The 25,163-nt window shown below is 39.2% G+C and overlaps 1 protein-coding gene across 1 annotated transcript in view; it reads right to left on the bottom strand.

Moving 5' to 3' along the window:
- Positions 1-25,163, bottom strand: part of STK39 (serine/threonine kinase 39) — a 111,999-nt gene that overhangs the window by 29,710 nt on the left and 57,126 nt on the right. The window contains exons 11-13 of the mRNA XM_076342687.1: positions 17,852-17,974; positions 17,690-17,722; positions 15,063-15,130 (exon numbers count right to left, since the gene is read on the bottom strand). Coding sequence (XP_076198802.1) covers positions 15,063-15,130; positions 17,690-17,722; positions 17,852-17,974 — 224 coding nt within the window. The remainder of the gene's footprint in view (positions 1-15,062; positions 15,131-17,689; positions 17,723-17,851; positions 17,975-25,163) is intronic.

Here is a 25,163-nt window from a genome sequence, read left to right as displayed (position 1 = left end):
CATCACATGTGGTTTGCAAAGACTGATATACGGAGCTGAGTGTCCAAGAACGCAGGTGATAACAGAATGGTAATCAACAAAGCTGACTTGTGAAACAGTACAGAGTACGTCTACATCGCATGGAAACTGCATCATTTATGGCTTTTAATTAGTTACAGCAGAAGCAAAATTCCCTGATTTTTTTCATTCTCTTGTTTCAAATGGAGTCAGAAACCATAAATCACAGGCACTCCCCCATCAGCACCTGTTCCATCACTATGTCCTGTAGACAGTGAGCACTGTCTAGACAACACTACAGGCACTGTAGACATCCATGCTTTCAATCAATGGTCACTTACTTCTGCTGGCATTTCACAAATACATCCCCTTCCATGAAACTTCATTTTTTTTCTTAATCAAATGCTACTTTTAAATTCAACTGTTTAATCATCCTTTCCCATCCCTCCAATGGAAAACCAATCCAAAATCAGTTCTCATCATGCCCATTCTTGTCCACTTGCATATGTAAAAGTACATTGCTCTACACCAACATTATCCATCTTGGATGCTAACCATTCTTTTCATTAGTATATCATTTTTCTGTATTACGGTTATCCAGTCCTAACACAGCATAGGAATATTCTCTACTATTTCTATGGACTGATGAGTGGAAGCAGCAAAAGATAGAGCTCTCCTGGAGCAATGAGTATTCACTCTTACTAGCCCATTTCCTCACCACTGAACCTATTTTAACAGACTCCAACATACAGATGCTGCAGCTCTGGCCTGGGGCACATTCTACCTTCTCTTTCACTTATTCTTCCATAGTTCCGCATGATTAAAATTAAATATATATATTTTACATATACATAGATATGAAAGAAGAGATATGTATCTATATCCATCTCTATATACATCTCTTCTATCTCTATAGATATATATAGATACAAGAAGGAAGATGTATCTGTATAACTGCATCTTCCTTCTTTCATCCTCTTTTCCTGAGCTCCAGTTGAATGTGGAGGACATTACTAGTCAAGGAGAAGTGAAAACATTTAAAAACCCAACCAAACAAAAAGGAAAAAACAAAAGCTATGCTTTATGGTATGGTCAACAAAATACAAGCTCTGCCCAGGCAAAGGTCCTTGGTTTGCCCATGTGGGGAGATAGTTAAGAGGCCAGAGCACCTGCACCATTTGTAAAGAACAGGTCACCTGGTAAAAGGGACATCCCTGCACTCTCAGGGTCTGACCAGCATTGAGGAGGCCCATGGTCCAATTAACCAAATCATAAGCAAGAAAGCATTCTCAGAAGAAAGTCAGAAGAGCATTTATTTCTTCCATCCACTTTTCAGATCATGACTAGTTATAACTCAGCAACAGAACTACGTGTTAAAAAAAAATCTGCATCAAGTGTGTGCTCCCTAAAATGGAAAAGTTTGTCCATGGCTGGTTTTGTCAAACCCTAACAAGTCTGGCCAGTGGAAGAGACAACAGCAGAATACGTATTCTTCTCTGGAACCAGAAATAAATTAGTCTTCAACTAAAACTGTAGAAACTTTATTATGAATGGCACCGTAACACATGGTGCCACATGGCACTCTTCAGCAACCAACCCTTCCCTTCCCCATACTCCTAACAAGCCCTATTCCTACCAGAACAGAATTTCCCCCACCGGCAGGGACTAGCAACACTGGCCAAGTCTAAGTCAGTGTGACTGAAAAACATTACACTTATCAACTTGTACAAAATTTAGGTCTCTCAGACACTCCTCCCCTCCAAATGTGAAGTGCATTGAAACTACCATGGAAGCAAACTAAGTTAAAATGGAAAAAACAAGACAGCATAGCTTAAGAAACAAGGGAAAGCAGTATGGTATTTGCACTGCTTCACTGCAGTTGCTGGTGTAGTTAAAAACCACAGAAGCATTTAAATGACTTGTTCACTTAGACTGCAGAGAAAGCAGAAGTTCACATCAAAATGGAGTGGACTAATCAGAGTGATAGGTAGGTTGTACATCCTAGAGCTGTACTCATCTAATTTTCATTCTACATCTCTGGGGCAAGATCTTTGTGTGAACAATGCAAGAAATGAAGAAATGTAATTGAGGGAAAAACACAGAAGACTAGGGTTTGTAGTTTTTTTAAAAGAAATTTAGCTCACATTTTTTTGCTATTCAAATGCTGGAGGGACAAATGTTATTTGGCCACACCAAATGTTATTCTAATTCAAAATTTCTCACTTTCACATGCTTAAGGCATAATGCACAAGTTAAACACGGTTCCCTTTGTAACCTAGCTTTTATAGCATTAGTTTATTCCACTAACTGGTCACAGCAGCAATGAAAGAGATGGAGACAGCACCACTCCATGAAAACAACTGTGAATTTACTTTCTCAGTGGGCAATAATTTACCGATTGATTTTTTTTTTATTTTTTTTAAACAGCAGACTTTACTTTGTGGCAAGCTATAGAGCTTGATTCAAGGAAAATCCTGATTAAGTGATGCAGAACCCCTTTGTGAGTATTGTCGATTAAATAGCCTGTACTGAAGATATGTGGTACCTGTTTCTAATCTCATTTTTTATTAACTAAAACTTTGTTTCAACTGTATTTACAGAACACAGTTAACATACACAAAACGGTGAAATGCAAACTGGCACTTTACTTTCAGTATTGCAAAGAGGATGTGGGAAAAGAATCTTTGAAAGTGAATGTATCCATTGGTTCCAAATTCGAGGTTTGGCCTGGTATCTAAATCTTCCGTCCCTTTACTTGCCTTGCCTTGAAATTTTCTTATGCTTCAGCTGTGGGAATTTATCCACTCAGCTACGGCAGGGAAAGCAAGAACCCTCTCCTACCCCTACAAAAAAAAAAAAAAAAAAAAAAAAAAAAATCACAGCTTGCTTCCTCCCCATGTCCCTTTTTTTTTTTCCTCCTGAAGTCATGGTGCATTGCACACAGCAGAACCAAAGCAGTAGTAAGAGGAAGTCTGTTTATTAAAGTAGTTTTGTGAATCAGAACTTTAAAGCTCCTGTGGGATCACATAAACACAACAGAAGAGAGCATTTACTGTAAAGAAACATTAGCCTCCTGAGGATTCACCACATGTTTATGTAAATCCCTTTCTCTCTAACACTTCCATGCTCAATTGTCATTTACTAATCAATATCCAGGCTCCTCCATTACACATTACTATACTATCAAGAACAGATCATGTCTGTTCAGCATTGTGGAAAGAGATGGTTCTTCTCAACTTATTTTTAATGACTTCAGGTCAATTCTTGATTAAATGGAAGGGCATTTCTGTTAACTTTTGGTAGGAGCAAAATAGATGTTTGAAGTCTGCCCTGCTTCCAGATTGCCACCAAGTAGAATGGGACTAAAATCTCTCTGTATTAGTAAAATGTAATCCTGAAATACACAGTTCTTTGAAGTCCATTAAAACTTTACCATTTACTTCAGTGGTTCTGAAAAAAATCCATGTGTTTACAACTTATTCCCCTCCATATACATTACTGGAAGAAGGAAGTATGTTTAGCATATGATGCTTAAGATCAAGTTATATGACTCAAAAGTTAAATATACAAAACAGTGCCACTACCATTTAATCTTTACATGTTCTTAGGTAAAGAGCAGACCCCTGAAATCACAGAATCATAGAATTCTTAAGGTTGGAAGAGACCTCCAAGATCACTGTGTCCAACCATCAACCCAACACCACCATGCCCACTAAACCATGTCCCTAAGCGCCTCATCTACACGTCTTTTAAATACCTCCAGGGATGGAGACTCAACCACTTCCCTGGGCAGCCTGTTCCAATGTTTAACCACTCTTTCAGTAAAGAAGTTTTTCCTCACGTCCAATCTAAACCTCCCCTGGCACAACTTGAGGCCATTTCCTCTCGTCCTATCGCTTGTTACTTGGGAGAAGAGACCGACACCCACCTCGCTACAACCTCCTGTCAGGTAGTTGTAGAGAGCGATGAGGTCTCCCCTCAGCCTCCTCTTCTCCAGGCTGAACAACCCCAGTTCCCTCAGCCGCTCCTCATAAGACTTGTCCTCCAGACCTTCACCAGCCTCGTTGCCCTTCTCTGGACACGCTCCAGCACCTCGATGTCCTTCTTGTAGTGAGGGGCCCAAAACTGAACACAGTATTCGAGGTGCGGCCTCACCAGGGCCGAGTACAGGGGCACGATCACTTCCCTGCTCCTGCTGGCCACACTATTTCTGATACAGCCCAGGATGCCATTGGCCTTCTTGGCCGCCTGGGCACACTGCCGGCTCATGTTCAGCTGGCTGTCGACCAACACCCCCAGGTCCTTTTCCGCCAGGCAGCTTTCCAGCCACTCTTCCCCAAGCCTGTAGCGCTGCATGGGGTTGTTGTGGCCGAAGTGCAGGACCCAGCACTTGGCCTTGTTGAACCTCACACAGTTGGCCTGGGCCCATCGATCCAGCCTGTCCAGGTCCCTCTGCAGAGCCTTCCTACCCTCGAGCAGATCAACACTCCCGCCCAACTTGGTGTCGTCTGCAAACTTACTGAGGGAGCACTCGATCCCCCTCGTCCAGATCACTGGTAAAGATATCGAACAAGACCGGCCCCAAAACTGAGCCCTGGGGAACACCGCTCGTGACCGGCCGCCAACTGGATTGAACTCCATTCACCACAACTCTCTGGGCCCGGCTGTCCAGCCAGTTTTTGACCCAGCACAGAGTACACCTGTCTAAGCCGTGAGCCGCCAGCTTCTCTAGGAGAATGCTGTGGGAGACGGTGTCAAAGGCCTTGCTGAAGTCCAGGTAGACCACATCCACAGCCTTTCCCTCATCCACTAGGCGGGTCACCTGGTCATAGAAGGAGATCAGGTTGGTCAAGCAGGACCTGCCTCTCATGAATCCGTGCTGGCTGGGCCTGATCCCCTGGTTGATGCAACACACTTGTTAATCACTATACTTTAAGAGGTAGCAGCAATACTAATGGCAAAACACAGACAAATGATGCTTTCAAGACTGAAAAACAGCCAATGTCACAATGAAACACTGTCATTTGGCTGTTAAGCTGTTGGAATGAGACAGCAGTTACCTGTTAAAGATTTACCATCTGTATGCCATCTACCATACAGAAAAGGCAAGTGTACGTTACAAAAAGCAGCCACCAAGTGAATTGTTACGGTCACAATTAGATCAGCTAAGAACACTGTCCACAGCTCCAGGGTAGCTGACAGCTCCTCCAGCAGGAAAGGACTTTACGACAGTTCTATCCATAGCTGACCAGTCCCAAGCTGCTTAAGACTTAAAAGAAATGAGAGTGCTTTCAATCTAGTAAAAATGGACGGGATATGATAGTTAAAATAAGAAAATGCACAATTTGTGTGATAGAAGAAACACAAGAAAACTAGCTGATACATGCAAGTACCACCAGGCAAGTATGCAAAACCATGTTTATTATTTTAGAAGCAAGATACAAACGTTAAGTCCTTCCACTCCATTTACTGGTTTACAGCCCCAAGTCTTCATTCATTGACATAGAAGTGTTAGAACTAGAGACATTTTAGATATATCTATACCTAAACATGCTTTTAAATAGGGTCTTCTCTCTTTCTGCAGCTGCTGATGCCAGAAGGTAAATCAAAAGAACGTTATAAGCCCTTCAATTTTTTTCCTTGTTACATTCATTCTCAGCTAAGTCAAACAGCAAACTCTTGAACAAATAATATTTTTTTTTACCTCAATTCTGGGTGACCCATTTCTCTGCACAGGCAGTGAAAAGCAGTGTTCACTTGCATCATCTTTTTTGAGGCTCACACTTCCTACCTGCTCTCATATATCAGCAGGTGGAAACAACCTAGACAAAGAGCTATCAGTTTTGTTGCTGCAGAGAGGGCAATATTAATCATGAGTTTTTTCTCTAAAATAATTCCTGAATTGGCACAAAAGTTTTTTTAAAAGCAGTGGTAAAGATTTAACTTGTGAAAAGCATCAATATTTTTAACAAGTACTTGAAATACAACGAAGGGCAGTACGCAGTTATACTGAGAATTTATTCATGTGGTAAAATCTTAATGCTTGGTCAAAACCAGAAGTGATCTAAAACTGCCTTGTTCCTAGAAAGAACTGGAGTTAAGTACAAATGACATCAATAATGTTAAAAAACAATCACCCTGAAGTATTCAGTGGGAGCATTTCAATAACAGAGAGGACAACTGTCATGCACATAATTTGATCACTTTGTTAAACATTACAGCACATTGTGGTTATAGTTGCCTTTCTTAGATTTGCCAATAGTTTAACTTACCCCCTCCGAGTATCTCTCTGAAAGATCTCTGTATTTCTTGGTACCAAGCATTATTGATCAGTGCACAGTTTAAGGAAGTCAAACCTGTTATTAGCTGTGTGACTAAAGCGATACACCATCTGCCTGACTGATAAGAGATACCAGAACAACTAACAGATTAAACACACGAAGGCTTACTTTGTATGCTTCTACATGCCTGGTGCAGAAGAAGAGAGATTATAACTTGTTAGTCCAGTGACAAATTCTCCAAGTACAGCATTTTAAAATGGCCAAAATGCTCAAAGCAAAATTTCAGTTCTTTAAATCAGAAAGTGTGAAAGGCAGATCATTGCCACGAGGCTAGGGGTACTTCAGAACAGAGCTCTAGAAAAGTGATTTCGTTTATAAAATCAAGACAAAGATTTGCAACAATTTCTACAGAAATACACATTTTTTTAATAGAGACGTGTAAGTCCCCAAGTGCACAAAACAGGCTTTGAGGAAAGGTTCAGAGGAACCTTTTGCCTTATCCAAAGCAAAGAATGTTAAGTATGTTGAATCAAAAGCTCCCTGGATGTGTGCATCCTTTCAATGCCATTGGCTTGGAGTTTTTCCATTCCTGATGATCTATCAGTACATTACCGTCACAACTAAAGGAGACTTGTAGGTAAACCTGAAAGACATCTGAGCCACCATAAAATTATGACAAGCTGGCTTGGCAAAAAGTCTAAGCTTTGTTTTAAAATCTTCAAAGGTTTAATCTAGTTTTTGTGCCGTGGGCCAAACTTTCTCAAAAGTAGCTTTACAATAGATAGGCTTCACCAGCAAAGCCTGCTTATATATTACATTCTTGTCCCACCTGTGTCCCAGTGCACCTCTTGTGGCCATTCACTGGCCCCACTACAGCAGCAATGACAATTGCTTTGTGGAGCAAAACAGGATCAATGAAATGAGTTCAGTTAAAATTTTGCCTTCCCCTCAAAAATACTGATTTATCACAAACCAACCAACCAACACCTGACTGCTTTATAGTGACCCAACACAGTCCCAGAAACACCCCTACCAGTGCAAAGTGGAAAGACAGAGAACCACAACACTAAGTGGGAACAAACAGCCAAAACAGACAAAATTATTTAAAATGGTTTCAACCCTGCCAAATGTACTATGTCACCACATTCAGACAGATGAAACAGTGTGGCCTCTCATGGTAAATGCAATGTCTTTAAAACTATTAGAAAAATATCTAATTAGGGTTAAATTTAGAATTATCAAAAGGTAAGCCACATTACAGTTGACCATTAACATACATGCCATTAGTAATAAAAAAAAAAATTACTTTTAACACTGAGGTCAATTCAAGCTTTAAACTATTTCCTTTAACATAAAGGAGGTTGGGGGTGGTGTTTGGGTTTCTTTGTTGGTTTTTATTCCCCCTCTTTTTTTCTTCCCTTAGTAAATAATACAATAAAAAGTCAGAATGGAATAAAAAAGCTCTAGTGATTTTAAAATTTCAGTATCAGCAACACCTCCAAATGCAATTGCCTGCATAATTTACAACCACAGCTATGCAGGTTAAGTGCCTAATTTCTTGCCATCTAAATATTTAGACATGCAAATCTTCTTGATAACCTAAATTTAATAAGCAGAAACAATATATTGATTCCTTGGCTCAATAATTACCAATTTTACATACAAAAGTTGTTTTGATAAACAAATATACCAGTTCTCTAGTAAATAAGTGATGGTATAGAAATTGCATCCAGGATTATTTAGGTCATTATTAAAATAAATTTTTAAATGTTTAATTTATTTTCAATAAAAATACGGCAAGGCATAAAAACATCCTTAAGTAGTGAATAAGAAATGCATAATATACCATTTTTAAAGAGCAAGCTTTGAAGGAAATAGAGGTACAAATGGAAAACAGGATTAGAATCAATAGTTTAATCAAGGGTTCCTCCTTACTGATTTCAGTCATGATTTAATCATGACTGAACAGGTTATTTAAATCAAGTCTCCATGCTGTGAAAATAAAATTCAGTTCAGGAACCATGTCCCCACACCTCCCCGATCTCCAGGGCAAAGCCTTAGACGTGATGGCAAATTAAAATACAGGTCAGTGCTCAACACTGTAATCACAGGTACCTTTATTTCAAGAATTCTACAAATGGTTTTGTTTATGATGTTTGTTACTGGATCAATTCCCAGCCTATAGAGAAGTTCTGTTACTTTCCAGTTGTAAATCTACCACACAGATGGGAGTTTGTTTGTGGATTTTGTCATTAAATACACTGGAGAACAGAAGCCATCCTAGAAAGCAAAAATGATGAGAAATACCTACCCTTGGTGAAGGATACACATCAGCCCCACTTCTTACAAAAGAGATTGGAATGATAGAAGTTTTTTAAGACACCAAAAAAAATAGAAGAAAAAAAAAAAAAGAAAGAGAATCAAGAACTCTGGGTTATGGTACTGAGCCAATTATCAAGCTCATTCTGCCTCTAGCCAGAAGAGATTTTGGGGTTTGCTTGTTTATAGAGGTTTTTTTTTCCTCCTAAAAATCTAAGCCTCAAACTTAAATATTAACAACATGAGAGTAGCTCTACTAGGTATCCCCAGCCAAGTATGCTTTTTCTGTAACTTTACATGTCATTAATTTTGTAAGAAAGAGGTCAAAAAAAACAGGCCTACATGAAAGCAGGAAGATTAGCACTTGAGCTTCAGCTCAGACTAGTGAGTGATATCTCATCATCTGTGTTCTGGCATACAGAGGAAATCACATTTCACGTAAGTCCTAACAACTCTCCTGCTGTTGCACAGCGTAGGCAACTGCCTGCTACTAGCTACTCCTTGGACTTGTCATTCTGAATTGTATCTGTCTGTCCAGCTCCCCAGAAGACACATTCCTCAGAAAAGATCAAATGACACACAGTTTCAAAGTGTGATAAACCAGCTATATTAGCTGAAGAAATGTTTTTGTAAGAAATACAGACACGCACAAACCGTAAATAACACGATCAGAGTGCCATTACATACAATTCTGCTTTAGCATTTTCTCTACACGCTATTTTAAATAAGATATGCAGTAATACAACTCAAGTATCCCATTTGCCAGTGCATCAACTAAAAATTTTCCATTCGCCCCTTTTGTTTTTCCACAGGCTTAATTCATCTAGTGTGCAGGAACTGTACTAAATTAGGTCCTGGGACATTGCAAATTACCGTCAGTAAATTATCTTCCTGTCATAGGAGCTAATTTAACCATCTTAGATTGCTTCAGATAATTTGCAATTCTTAACTATTAACCATTAACAAGTCTCCTAATTTAACATGAAATGTCTCTGTTATTAATCTAAATAGTCAAACCCTCTGACAGTGACCTTCCTAAATCTGTAACTGTAACAACTTGGTGGCTAGACTGGAAATTTCAAATCAAGGGTGATAATTCCTCCCCACACCCTTTCCCCAGTGGTATGAACAGTCCTGTCAGAGGACTAAATCAGACAATTGCCTTAAACCCCTCTTTGCACAGTTCCTGCCAGAGTCTGCTGCCAAGACACGTGGTGTGCACAGCCTCACAGGAGAAAATTTGGATTACAGATTTCATTCCTCCCCGCTCTCAGATTCCTCTTCCTCTGTGAGGCTGAGGATACAGAAGCATCAGCATTTCAACGTAACGATCGCTCAAACAGTCTGGGTCATAGTTACATGCCATGGTAACAGATCAAGCAACAACTGAGAACCAGTATTTTCAGTTCATTGCAAAATTCAAGCACAGTCTCTTAATTAAACTTGAGCTTTAAAATACTAGCACTGTATTAGTGCTGTGTTAGTATTTAATACTAGAGCCTTTCAAAAGCTTTGCGTGGAATTACCTAAACCACACTGCTGCTAATTTCACTTCTGGGGCAACATACTCCAAGACACAACAGTGCGAAAGATAAAAAAATAAATTGGAAATTGCTGTCTCCAACTGAAGAAGGAACTCTGACAGTGGAGAATATTTTTACAAGTTAGTCCCACTGAGACAACTACTAAAACAAAAAACTTGTATTAAATACAAGTTAAGGACAGAAAATTCAAAGACTTAAGTTGGAAACCACCCAGACTAACAGAGTTAAATACCAGCACTTGTATAAAGAGTGCCATGGGATTCTTTAAAGATTATTTCAGAATGTGAGTTGCACTTCTCATCCACAACAAGGCATTTGCACTGAACAGAGACTGGTGTTAATTTGGCATTCCCTACTCAATTACTAAATGAGTCCAACCTGCTCTGCTTGGGAAAAATAACAGAACCTGACCATCCAGTAAAAGAATTACTGAAATGCATTGATTCTTCTGCCAGAATTCCTCCTTTGGGAACATAATTTTGAATTTTTATGGGTACTAGTAACCTTTTTTGGAATATACTACTAGGAAAAAAATGCAAAACTATAATCTAAAATTTGACGGCTTTTGGTGTAGCATAGCCTCATAAGTCAGAGGAGCACTTCCCCCCCCCCCCATTTGAAGGTTGCGCATCTCAGCAGGCTCTGCCCTGTCCCAAATCTCCAGGCACTACTCTTCAAACCTTTTGGCCCACACTCCCAAGCCTCATATTAAGTCGTTTCTGCCCGTCAGGCTCTAAATGTTTGCATCAACTTCTATGACAAACTCTCTGCAACCAAGGTAGTTTCCTAATCAAAGACTCAGCAGTACTGCAAGTGCCATCAGAGTTTTCCCTCCACCATCCCTTCTTGCCTGAGGACCCTGGGGAAATGCCTTCTCCCCTCAGGTCCTAGCCTAGCCAGCCTCCATCACACAGGAAGGGCTCCTTCCCATCTGAGATGCTCACCTTTTGCTGTCTCCTTACCCCATGGCCCCTCTCTGGGGAAGCAAAAGGAAAACAATGAAGAGATGAGACCTTCCTGAGCCTTCTCTTGACATGTTTGCTTCCCTTCCCCTCTCATCCTCCCCATCAGTCAATTCATTGCTCTTGCATTTTGCCAGTATTTACATTTTTACCCACATCAGTACTGAATTTTTTTTTTTTTTAAACAGTAACTCTCAGCATCTAAAACCAGTGTGTTCTGAACTCATGAAGGTACTGCAGTTTATATAATCTGATTGCCTCAAGTGAATTATTTTAAAAGAAAAAGCTTCCAACATTTTGGATGATATACTGAGCTTTGAGTCTTCAAGTCTGGCATCTAATGTTCACAATGTTTATCTGAATATCAAGCCATACTTTAAAAGCTATATAATAGTAGTAGATGAAGCATCACAGGAAATTGTTTCTATCCTCATACTGTAGCTAACTTGCTCCATAATAATATGGTTCACAACTTATGGTTCACTTTAACAAATCCCATAAAAATCCTCTGATCTGCTCAAGTCTCTACCAGCTATATGACTTAATGATCAATTCACCAAAAGACATCAACAGAATAGTTTAAAATCTGCAGTGGAAGTGGATAAATGCAGAAATCCCTGTGAGGATATTAGCTGTTTACTACTTTACAGTCCAAAGGGAATGCCGCATGACACAAAGCAAGTCATCTACACTGCTTTTATTCACTACTAATGCCAAAACTAGCAGTATTTTTACTTTCAGATGCTCAAAAGACATTTAACTCAGTAAGTTAATTACAACAAAAGAGAGCAGTTAGGGGCCTGCGCATCTTTCTGCATACACAGCTGCCCTAAATGTAAGCTCATTCACCCTGCAATGATCCCAACACAAGGATAGCTTCCTACGGCCAGAATGCAGAGGGCGGCTTCCTCTGCAGCAACCCAGGACAGACCGTGACTGACTGAGGACCTCCAGGTTTACATCCTATAATACAGGAAATTTATTTTTCAGACTTTTATGAAGGAACCCCATACAACTGCTCTTCTGCTAACAAAACAGAAAAAAACAGTTGAATTAGTGCAAAATAGATTACAGCAATAGTTCAAACACTAACACTTTAATATTCTGAACACTACTGTCTTCCCAAAACAGCATCTCTGTAGCTTGTCACTTACATTACCTGGTGTGGTACAGGCTTGTTAATACTTCACTGGAATGCCAGCCTCAAACCTACCCTGGCCTTTGTTTAAGCAGAGTAGTAAAGTCCAAGTATCGAGACTCTTTGGGGCTGGGGAGGAAGACTCCTAATCCTATGCCCGTAAAGCAGCACTACACTATTACCACAGTTGCTATTTCTCCAGAGCTGGCTTTTCCGAATTTGCTCACTGCAGCTAGACCTAGACCCAAAAATGCAGAATCCAGGAGTCCTCTATTCTCGGGTGCAACCACTCAGTGCCAGGCCAGGGCCACTATTAATCTGCCTACAGTAAGATCAAATATGAAAAACTTTTAACAGAATATACTGACAGATACTTGACATTGACAGACAAATGAGCTGAGATAACTCCCCACAGGTAATCTGATAATGGAAGAAACATAACTATTTTGTTATAAGTTAACAAATAATCATCAGCTCCTTTCCCCAAATAAGGTTTCTGTTAATTTACTGAAGAACAAGACATTCGAACATAGTTCTTGACAAGTATTCAGCAGGCTGCACAGCCCTGCCATGCTCACAGCAGCCTCAGCTGTTCCCCTCCTGGGGTCAACAGTGAAGAGGAAACACAGCTGTTCAAATGCCATCAGAGGTACCTTGCTAAACACAACATATATAGCAGCCAGCCAGTGGCTGCCCTGAATTTCTGTGAATGTTCCATGAACAAAATAACTCTTGCCTTTAAAGTAGCAAATAGAAAGAGATGCTTAAGTACTAACTCTGAATCTACATCACTGGGCAGAGATATAGGGAGCTTGTAGCCCTCGTTCTCAGATATGCACTTCGCAAAGTCCCAACTAAAGGAAAAGAGCACTGCTTGGTATACCCCGTGCTCCTGTATTCCCCCCAACCATCCACACACACACACATTGATTATATGCTAGCTCTGACCCTACTCACATGCTCAGGTTTCCATCAGAAGGAAACCCAGACACACAGTGCAAAGATGCATAACTCAGCCCACCTCCTACCACTGAGGCAGGACACTGCCAGAGCTCACATGGGGCCGGGAGTTTGCACCACAGAGCATTCCTCCCTCGAAAGTAGGTCAGCTTAAATTAACAAAATTCGCTCTGCAAAATTATGCATCAGATTTTTGTTTTTTCCAAGACACCACCAACAGTGTTCCCAGGCCCCAGAGTGTATCTGCTGTTCAAGACTATTTTGTTTTGTTTAAAGGAAACTTTCTGGTTCCTAAAATTGAAATTCTTGTTTCTCCCTCTCTACCAATAACCATTTAAACCTTCATAATTGTAACACATTAATCTAGTTACTACAGACTTGCTTTTAGGGAGGGTAGGGGGAGGGAATTCTTCCACCCATTAATTAAGAGGATTCTTAACAAGCACGAAAGTTCACGGAGCAAATAAGAGCTTGGAAACTCAAGTCTCCCAGGATCAATCTTCCTTCACTTCTGGCTTAAGAGCTGCAGAAAACTGAAAGCATAATCCCTGACATTTCACTGTACTTGCAGGACTGAAGTGTTTGCCCTGTGGATGTGCCAACACTGCAAGTAACTGGGTAGAAGCTAATCACTCTGTAAGTTTCATTGTAATTTAAAAATACCCAAAGCACCTCACTAGTACATCCACATCGTATAAATTGGTCTGTTTTGTAAATGGTTTCATCTACCTGTCTGTCAGCAGAGAGATGAAAAAGAATATTGATAGCATAACTGGGCAGTTATGTAAATTGGACAACTAAACCGATTCCAAATAATCTCTTAGTCTTTGCTCTCCCCACAATAACATTTATTACTCCTCCCTTCAGTAAACAACCTTTGGCAGCCACACAGTTTTTTGCAGCTGTCATTAGAAAAGTAGTCAAAGAAAAGGGAAGATAGTAGATTTTGGAACTTGGCACTCATTCTGTGTAGATTTTTTTTTCTGATTACTAACAGTTTTTGATGCTACTGTCTTAAAGCTACTTGTTATGCATAAATCTGCTATTTGTTTGTAACATACTGGTTGTAATTTTGTAAATATTTCTCTATTTTACTTTTTTTTGTTAGCATAAAAACCCCGTAACATTTAACTTTTCCCCATAACGATAATTAAGAGTTTACAACCTCTCAGATACCCTGTCCATACAAACTGGATGTAAACAAGTTTTAAAGCACGTGGCAGTAAGTTTTTTTAACTAAGTTAGCAATTTAAGGAAAATGGCTGTAAATACATAAAGTTATCAAAGCTTCTTATGAAAAAATACTTTTATCCAAGAACTAGACTGCATAATTAAACATTTCAAATCTTAGTTATAAACTGATTTTAATTAAAGGTAATCTGACTCTTTTTAACTACGTATAAATTTAAGTCAGACAACATATTTGTATCCATTTTCTAAAATATCTGTCACTTTTCCACAGTGGCTGATCAAACTTGCCAGTGAAAAACGTTTTGAGTAGGCAACTTGTAATACAGCTATGGTTTATTTCTGTCAGAGGCTGACTGCTGAAGTGTGAAAGAAACTCATTAAAAATCTCTCACTGTGATCCTGCATTGCAAGGAAAAAAAGAAAGAAAATATTTAATGAAGGGTACACTTAGCCTGAAGCCACATTCATATTCTGCTTTTCATTTTACACCATTTCAGTAAGCAACTAAAAGACAGCAATTAGTCACAGAAACACTATTCATACTGGTCATACTGGGAGATTAAAGAAGTTAACACTTATTTTATATTAATATTATGAAAGTAATGAGGGAGATCAAGAATAATACAGCCAACTGAAAAGGAACACTAAAATAAATAGAAGAATCTCTTACCTTAATCTTAAGACAAGATTCACTGCACATGGAACTTCACTATATTCGTCACTAACAGCAGGCTGAGACTATCAAAGAAAAAAGCAAAACGTCTTACAAAGGATGCCAAGGGAAAAAAAAAAAAATATCCTGAAATACTTGCCATGCTAACAGTTTAAAGTTAGCACAGAATATTTTACGCATCCTCTAACTCTCAAAAACCTTTTAAACATTTTCAGTAACACCATCTAAAACATAGCTGATACCAGTAAAACCGCTATATTTCAATCACAGAGATATAAATGATAAGGCCTGCATTAAAGCACTGAGTGTAAGAGCTTTTAATCCACCTTGCATCAAAGCTCCAATAACCCATTAAATAATATGCACACAGTGAGAATACTAAGCTACTACTCATTATTTTTGTGTAACAGTTCTGGTTGTTAAGGAAGTCTTGCATCCACCCATCTGCAAAGAACTAGCAGCCTATCAAAGCAGGCATCACAGCTCGGAGAATGTCTTTCACAGAGAAAAATCAGGAATACGGCTATCTTTCACACTATCACTCCTCCCTCACACTATGATACCCTTCCCTAGCCCTCAACTAACATTTATATGAAGTCTCAAGCAAAAGTGTATCCTACATACAGAGTACCTCAGGGTCCTCTACCCTACTATGATTTCATGCCCAACTTGGCATATTGTCACCACTCACAGAAGCCTGTTCAAAGGTTACAGTCAAGTCCTCCCAAAATAAAGACTTGCATCACAAGTCTTATTTGATTGTTTTCCAACGGTTTTCCACATTAAAGCTACTTCAAAAAAAAAAAAAAGTGTTACACAAGACCTATATTTTATTATCTGTGTATTTTAAACAAAAGTTTAATGAATATTTGGAAAATTATTTAATCACTAAAAGGGGAGTAGATTTTTTTTCTACTTCAATTAAGTTCCTTCCATTCATATAAACTACTTCTATTATTTCTCCATCTTCAACAGACCTGTTATTTCAGTGTATAGGAACGTGCAGCCCAAAGACCAACAGGCGCACACCAACAGTGACAAGCTGCACTAGTGTCAGTTCCAAGTCATCTTCTAGAAAAAAAAAAAAATCAACAGAAGACTTCAAGCAGAGGCTTTTTTCTCCTTCATAAACTAAATAACTGTGCTGGTTTTGGCTGGGGTAGAGTTAATTTTCTTCACAGAAGCTAGTATGAGGCTATGTTTTGGATTTCTGCTGAAAACAGTGTTGATAATACAGGGATGTTTTCATTATCACTGAGCAGCGCTTACAGAGTCAAGGCCTTTTCTGCTTCTCACTCCACTCCACCAGCGAGTAGGCTGGGGGTGCACAAGAAGCTGGGAGGGGACACAGCTGGGACAGCTGACCCCAACTGACCAAAGGGACATTCCATATCATATGACGTCATCCTCAGCATATAAAGCTGGGGAAAGAAGGAAGGGGGGGACATTCGGAGCGATGGCATTTGTCTTCCCAAGTAACTGTTACACGTGATGGAGCCCTGCTTTCCTGGAGATGGCTGAACACCTGCCTGCCGATGGGAAGGAGTGAATGAATTCCTTGTTTTGCTTTACTGCGTGCGCGGCTTTTGCTTTACCTATTAAACTGTCTTTATCTCAGCCCACGAGTTTTCTCACTTTTACCCTTCCAATTCTCTCCCCTATCAGGGGGGAGCGAGCGAGCAGCTGTGTGGTGCTTAGTTGCCGGCTGGGGTTAAACCACGATGACAACAACTCATAATAAAAGTTACCTATACAAACTGAGTCACAAACTGCAGAACTCTCATTTTCTAAGACATAAAAGACTGTCTGGTGAAAAGTCCTTTTTTTTTTTCGTACTCAGCTTACATAAGACATCTCAGATGCTGAAGCACTATGTAAACTAGCTCTGCAACGGAAAGACTGGGGTCATCACAGGGACTAACAGGACCAAACCTGGCAGGAAGCTGTTAGTCTTTTAGAAGATTTCTATGATACCAATGAAAATCAGAGAATCTAAAACTGCAGGTGACGTGGCAAGTATCAGCCACCCAAGGAACAGATAGTTTTAAAAGAGCACTTTGGCTTTAAGCCAGTAACCCTATTAAGCAATTATTTATAGCAGCGATGCTTCCCACACTCTCGGCACAGGGCAATGAAACTCAATATGGTATTTTATTCCTCCGAATTAACCTACTATGCCACAGTACTGAACTATTTTACTGTATACGGGATGAAACATTTTAATTACAGGCTACATGTCGTGATACTAATCCTAAGAATGAAAAATTATTTGGAGATCTTCTGGCTACTCTGAAACAGCCATCATTACTCTGACAAAAAGACAGCAATTAGTGTGATCCAGTTATGAAGATTCATTAAAAACAGCCAAATTACCTATCTTAACCAATTCTCCTGAGGCACAAACATAACATGACTTTAAATTTCCTACCCATTTTATCTAGTGTGTGCTCAAGTTAATTGTTAGAGGCCCAACTGCATACAGCTCTATCCTCACGAGTACTTGCCATACAAGGCTGCAGAACAACACTCCCGCGTCAATTCACATTTCTAACAACAGAAATGAGAAAGAAATCCCTTCACTCAAACACTTGGAAGAAAAAAAAAATTGATAAAGACATTTTTACCTCTGTGTTCTTCTCTTCTTTCACTCTTCGTGACTGGAAAACAAAAGCAGTGAGCTATGAGCTATGCAGCTTTATGCATTAAAGATCCAGAAATACTAACAATTAACATTTAAGACAGAATATCTTGTAGAGTATAAGTGTCTTGGCACAAACAAAAATTACCTTTTCCTGAGAAACAGCAGCTTTGCCTTCCTCGCTCTTCTCATCCATTTCATCATCACTCCATTCCCAGTCCCCATCTTCTGTTTTATGGAGGTGACCACTGGAACCTGGTACTCGTCTGACCTACCAAAATATTAAATGTTCACCATTACACAGACATCTTTAGTCTTTATCAGTGTTCTGGTTAATCAGCAATTCTTCACTATTTTTATGCTATATGCTTTCATTAGTTGCTGGAGGAGTCACTGGCATACTGGAATAACAGCTGAGCTCAGGGGTCATCCTTGAGCCAGTGGGAACAACTAAGCTATGCAAAATTCATATAGGGAAAGGGTGTTTGGGTATATTTTACAACTGCTTAGGAACAAGCTCAAGTAGATGACAACTGCTTACTATGAACTAATCCTTGAAACAAAAGGAAGCTATTCAAGGAAGCAGAAGTTATACAGACAAGGTTGTTCTTGGGACACAAGTCTTAAAAACTTTAATTGTTCTGCTAAAAAGCTTTAAAATGTGTAAAGACGTTAAGGATACTTTAAAAGGAAAATTACCCTTATTAAAAAAAAAAAAAAAAAAAGCAGCTGTGTGCAGACTGAGAAGGTAGGCAGGCATGCACCATACCAAAGTAATTAGGCAAACTCCTGTACATCAAACAGTCTAACGAGGCTTAATAGCAGTATCCAGCAGCTAAATCTGAAAATCAAATACTCTTCTGATGCCATCTTGCTCTTTTTCAGAGCCTGACAACACGCTTGTTTTCCCCGGATCATGTTTAGCCTATTTGAGCAAAACAAAAGAACATCCAACAACTCTTCCCACACCTTGGCATGCATTTATGAGATTCGTGAGATGGCTGGAAGCACAGCACAATAAGCAGCAGCCCCACTGGTGTTTAGATTAGAATCAGCTTCTCTAATTATTTCACATTACTGAACCAATATACAGTTCCCACTGTATAGCTTCAAATGCTCATACAGGTAAGCTCCCCAGCACTATAAATTTGTAAGGCTTAAAGCATATCCTTTTGAATTATAAAAAGGGAAAAAAGTTCTTCAGGAAAACAGCCTGTACATTGGTAAGAGAACAAAAGGAACAAAGCATTAAATGTTCACAGCACACAAGAGGGAGAACTGACTTGGCAGAAAAGCAGTTTCAGGCCAAGAACAACTGCTGGAGAAGACATCTATTAAAAAAAACTTTTTTAAAAAATTATGAACTAGATGGTCTTAGCTTAAAATTGTATATCCTGTTTGCCAGTATCCACAGTAACATACAACAGCTTGGTTCAACTTTGGTTTCACAGATTCCTGTCTGTAGTGTTTTGATGTCTTGCACTGATTAACTTGGTTCTACCATTCTGATGGTTGGTGGCTGTGATGGAAACCCATTCTGCCAGCACAGCTACCTCACAACACAGGAAGATGTTAAAAAAAAAAAAAAATTAAAATAAAATCTGATTTCTGACTAGAAAAATTACTGTTTTTTCAACATAATGAAACTTATGTAAAGACTAAACTGGTATTAACCTTGCTCTAAACCCCTTCAGTTGCTGCAAACCACAATGTGGGGAGAGATGCAGCATGTGACAGATTCCAGCTGCTTCTAAATCCCATCAGGTAAGTACTTCAGCAAAACATTTGTGGCATGAAAACAATATAGGACACTAGAAGTCTGAGCTCATGAGCTTCTAGAAAACTGTGTGATGCAGATATTAATACAATTTTTCCAAAGTGGCTTTTCATAGAGAGCTGGGTATTTAAGCTATTTCTCTACTAGATTTGGACTGAGCAGAATTTGGAGCTGGCTGGCCTGACACCACAACAGCAAGAGTTGAACTTAGGAGCCTTCTTTCAAAACCTTGGGCATACATAAGCAGATACCTTGGTGTCTGTCTGCACTCTTTACCCTTCTTCCTTCCTTCACTCCCCAAACACCCATCTGCTCCTCTCCCTTCCCTTTTGCACATATAAAACTAAACTAGAGGAAAGGGTGAAGTTTCCAGAACCGCAGCACATTTCTGTTTCTTCAGTCCTTGTGATATTCCTCCCTTACCTTTCTTCCCTGCACAACCAAATAGGAGCGCCCTACTCAGTTTCTCCATATTTTGTACTCCTTTGAAACTGAGAAGATGGGAAACCTATGCAGGACACCGGGGGGATATCCTACTCCATCACTTGAGGGACAAATTCTGCACTATTTTCCCTGTTTCCCATACCAGTCTCCTAATGCACCAATTTTAAATCTAGCTGCCTCAAAGCTTGGTAAAAAAGAAGCTCGTGTGTGTTTGGGAGGAAAGACCAAGCAAAAGTCAACAGAAGCAGTAGTGCAGCAATTTCTTACTCAGCTGCAATCAGCCCAGGCACAATCAGTGGGCTCTTATTGTCTACATCATCAGTGATTAGCACAGATACAAGGTAATCTAGCAGGCAATTTGCCTGGTGCTTGTGGATATAATTTATTATCTTTCAAGGAACAGTCCTGACGTAGGCTTTTGTTTAACAGCACAAGCATTTTCCCATCAGCTATACATGAACCTATGAGAACACATCAACCACAACCAAAAGCACGCTTTTAAACAGAATAGAATAGAATGGTTTACAGACACATTCACACACTACATCGTGCACTAATCAAAATCTCTTCTGCACCCATTTTCAGTTGTTCTGAAGACTTATTCTAACTAGAATGGTTTTAATGGAGCTTAATGATTCTGGCAGAGAGTTATGGGGGAAAGCTTTACTGATGAAGATGGAGTGCATTTCAAGTTTTTAAATAGATTGCCTTTTAATAAGCAATAAACAAATGGCTCAAGGAAAAGAAAATAAGTTACTGCAAAATAAAATATCATGTTAAGTTAAATGATTTTCTTGAAAGGTGTCTGAAGGCAGAAAAACAAAAGTTTACACTTGTACTCTGTTTCAATCAGACTGATTCCAACCAGCACACATATTCACAGGAAAGAAATCATGATTTCAGTTATAGCAAAGCACCCAACCTATTGAACCTTCAAAAGTGTGAAGTTGTTGTCTATGACTTTTTTATTGGTGGGTGTGCTTAACACTTGCATTACTTAGCAAATTAATTTGCACAATTTTTGGTTAACAGTGGCTTTGCTCAGGCTTAGTTCTGGTTAAAGCTGCAAAGACTCAGTCACATAGGGAGGGCGTGTACCCTAGGTGCAGAACAGAGCAAGAGCGGCGCACCATGTCTGCAAATAAGTTGTCTCTTCATTCACCATAAACCTGTACAGCTCTAACATCACATATTGGATGGAAACATAGTAGCTTAAATTTCTGTTGTAACAGAAACTTATCATAGCAGACTTAATACTGGTATAGCACTGCTTCTCCTCAGATTTTCCAGTGTCTTTTCCAGAGCACATTCATTAAAATGCATATAGGTAGTAACACACGTGAAGTATTTTAGGAGCCAGCTAGCATTTTACCATATTGAACTCACGTTAATAAAAAGCAAAAATACACCAGAAGAAGTAAAGGAATAAAACCTACATTATACAGCTAAAGCTTTTTAGGCTTTGAATTTGGCACAGCCAGAGAACCACTTTAAAGGGCTAAAATAAGACAACTGAGACAATCTACTAGTTTGTTATCGCGGGAAAAGACAATCCCAAGACGTCCATCAGGGCTGCACTGGGACCTACCTGTTTGCACAGTGAGCAGATTCAACCCACCAGCCTGGGAGAAAAACTAGTCTTTTTTTTCTTTTCTGAACAAATTTTTTTGCAAGATTTGTGAGTTAAATCAGCCCATCTTGAGGTCAAATAGCAAAGACTGTAAGCAGAGGCAGAAACAAAAGGGGCAGTGAAAAGGAAGTTGGATCATCTTGTTTTGACAGCAGAAATCCCTCAGGATCCTCAAAATCACATACTCTAAAACCCTTACAATGCAGCATCATGACTGGAGTACACAATCTGCCACACCAAGTCTCCTCAAGCTTTCATTTGTGCTCCTATAGCTGTGCAGACAACCCAACTGAAAAACTGACATGGAACAGTTAGCTTGCAGCCAAATCAGCTTTTTAATTTAGCTGATCATGAGCTAGCACAAGCACTAGAGCCTGCACAAGAAGAGGAGCTGGAATATAATTTTCAGTAGTTGCCCCAATCACCTGTGGTAAGAAAGCACTGTAAATTCCCAAAAAGTGATACAGACAAATGTGAGCAGGGAGCAAATACATCCAGACACAGCACACATTTGTCTCCATGCCCTTTCGTAGGCATGCTAGTTTAATTTTTTAAAATCTGTCACACAACCTTTTGTCATTCCTTCTTTTATTCAGCACAAATACTAGGCTTTCAGTATTAGGCTCAGTATTTTTTCTCCCCTTCCTACATGCAAACACTGTAAACATATTATTGGTTTTTCAGCATAAAACCCCCTCTTTTCCTAAGTATCTTCGCAGATTTTTCATCATGAATTAATTTATACAATCAACATTACACATCAGTACACATTTTCGGAGGGGGGGGACAGGGACAGATGGACACAACTACCTGCTTCCAGTACCTTTTTTTATATGCTACTTTCTCATATAAATACCTCTTTTCTTCATGAAAAATATATAAATAGCATAATGCTTTTATTTTATGTTCTGAAACAGAAACAGTAGCATAGAATAGTGTGGATACACACTTCATTGGTATCAAATATTTAACTAAAAAGGACAATTTTACTTCAGGAAAAACTAATTTGGTATTTTATCAACATATGATTTGTACTTCAGAAGGGATGCATCTAGGATAAGCGTTTAAGCATTATAATGACAACTGCAGAGTTTGGAGACAACAGTAGCACCACATTAGATATGAATCAGCTGTAGGGGTCAGCACCCATTGCAATGTTCATACAGTTTATTAGACTATGATCATCTGTAAGAGTTTAAGAACGGTCATAATCCAACCAATAAGCTCCAGCATTGACCAGTTGTATCTTTACTCAGAAAAGAAAAAGTAAGTGTGAAGGCAACCCTTCAGCACTTTATGTATTCCCCCAATTTCTAGTAATCCTCTTTTCATATTACGTTTGCTTTATCAAGACAAAGACACTTTAAATAATGTTAGAAGTCCTAAGACCTTTTGATAACCACAGGATAAAATTAAAGCAATTTTGTCCCTTAAAGAAACAGATTCTTCTTGAACACTTGTCTTTGGCCACCACACACTTATCTTTTGTGCTACCCCAAAATCCTAGTTTGCTAGGATTCTGCTTTAACCTCTTTTTTCCCCCATCTCACAAAACACCGCAGAATTAAAGTGAGAACATTTTTATAAAGTATGCCAAGTCGCTGCACTAAGATCTTCAGAAGATTTTCACTTCATCACAATCAAGTCTTTCCAACCTTTTGGATTACTCTTGAAGTGTTTGTCACAGAGTATGGTAAAGCTCTATATCCCTGTTGTCATTACAGGCCTAAACAACCTTCAACACAGGAAAAACCTTTTCCAGCAAGTACACTAAGGGCCATTATAACAGGCCTGTGAGGAGACGAAAAGAAAAAAAAGGAAAAAAGGAACAAAGATAAGCAATCACTGAGTGGTACAGGTGCCAGAATAGTTCTGTTAGAAATGCATCTTCATCAGGGTGGAAACAAAGAGAGTGTTTCTCTAGATGACATTCTCACATACTTCAATGTTTTGATTGTTTCCTTTCATTTTACAAGAACAGGTGTGCAGTACATAGAAGTATTTTGCTGAAGAATAGTTATATACGTACATGTACTGAACTGTAGCCTGTTAAGCACTCACATTGCACAATACAACAACAGGAATCTGTGCCTCAGGTGTCAAGCATTTGTAGCAAAAACATTATGGTATGCCCATCAGGGGAGAGGGAGGGAAACGATTATCCCATTTTCTCCCATCAAATCATAGTCCCCTATGGCAAAGCTTACAAATTCTTTCCTTTGGTGGTGGGCAGCTTAAGCTACTCTTTGAAATGCTGCAGCTTGTAAAAGTTAATGAAAACGCCGCAATAGGCCAACACAAAAATCACTACATAGAAATGACGAGGAGAGTTCATGGGGACTTGATGGCCTACATAACACTTAACTGTTATCTAAAAAATAAACTAGATGGCTACTGATGGAAGGTTATAGAAAGCAGCGTTCACCACTGCACGAAGTATTCATCTGTGCATTGCCAATAATCTCAGCCTCACTGGGTCACTGCAGGAACCCATGGAAAAACTGATAGAAACAGCAGCAGATCTGAAGAGATCACACAAACAGACAGCAATAACATCATCAAGGTATTTTCTAACAGAAAAGGTATTCCTACCCAAATTCAGAGAGACAATGCAACATGATGAACGCCTCAGAGGGCATCTCAAGTCCCACTTAAAGAATCTCTTGTATTACTGACAGAGTTCGACTCCCAGCTCTGCTCAACAAAAGTGTTTTTCAAAATGTATGTTGAAGATACACTTCACAAATTATGGACATTAAGAGTTTTTCTACCCTCAAAATAAAGTGCTAAAGGAAACTAATGTGAATGAACAATGTCAAGTGTATGCAAGACAGACCGTTCATCCCAACTTCTAGTATTACCCTGGGAGGGAAAAAAATTACCTTAAGAGAAGAAGGAAGGAAGTTCAAACCATGCTTATCTTGGAGACTTGAAGACATAACTTAGGAATGAGTACCAAATAGCTCTCAAAGGACCCTATACAATCAAGAAACAAAGAAAGCCCAGATGTCGTGCCCTGTTTATCAACTTTCGAGGAGATTCAATGACACTTTACCCTTGAGAGAACAGATAAACCTCTCTTTTCTTCTGCTTTTATTTTACAATCAAGTATAGCATTTCCCTCATATGAACCATCCTTCAAAGAACGCACTATGTTCTTCCTGATTCATGCTACCTCTAACTCCTGTTGTTTATGTATAGACAGTTAAAGTGTCTTCTTTCTAGGGGGGGATTTTTAAGACTGTAAACATTATTTGGCAACTACATCCATGGTTTCTATCATAATAACATATTGACTGCAGTTTCATGATTCAACCTGCTGGAGAGAAGACATCTCTGCAGACCTCTACATGCAAGCCTAAAACTGTCAGTGGACTTCAGTCCAATTTCCCAATCTCTCTTGTATCAGTGCTGACATTGGCAGAAAAATCCAGCAACATGAGAACGGATGCTCATGCTCAAATGACATGAGCAATTAGTGCTATAGATAGCTTGAATTCCATATTCTCATTCAGATCCAGTTTGCTTCAGATTGATTTGTTCCAACCAAATTGTAAATGACCTTTCATTAGTTTTCTTACAAGCTAGCGTCAGAAGGGTTGTCTTGAG

Source organism: Aptenodytes patagonicus, chromosome 6 (genome assembly GCF_965638725.1).
Source record: "Aptenodytes patagonicus chromosome 6, bAptPat1.pri.cur, whole genome shotgun sequence".
In the NCBI taxonomy this organism is placed as follows: domain Eukaryota; kingdom Metazoa; phylum Chordata; class Aves; order Sphenisciformes; family Spheniscidae; genus Aptenodytes; species Aptenodytes patagonicus.
This window is presented reverse-complemented; position numbering and strand designations above follow the sequence as displayed.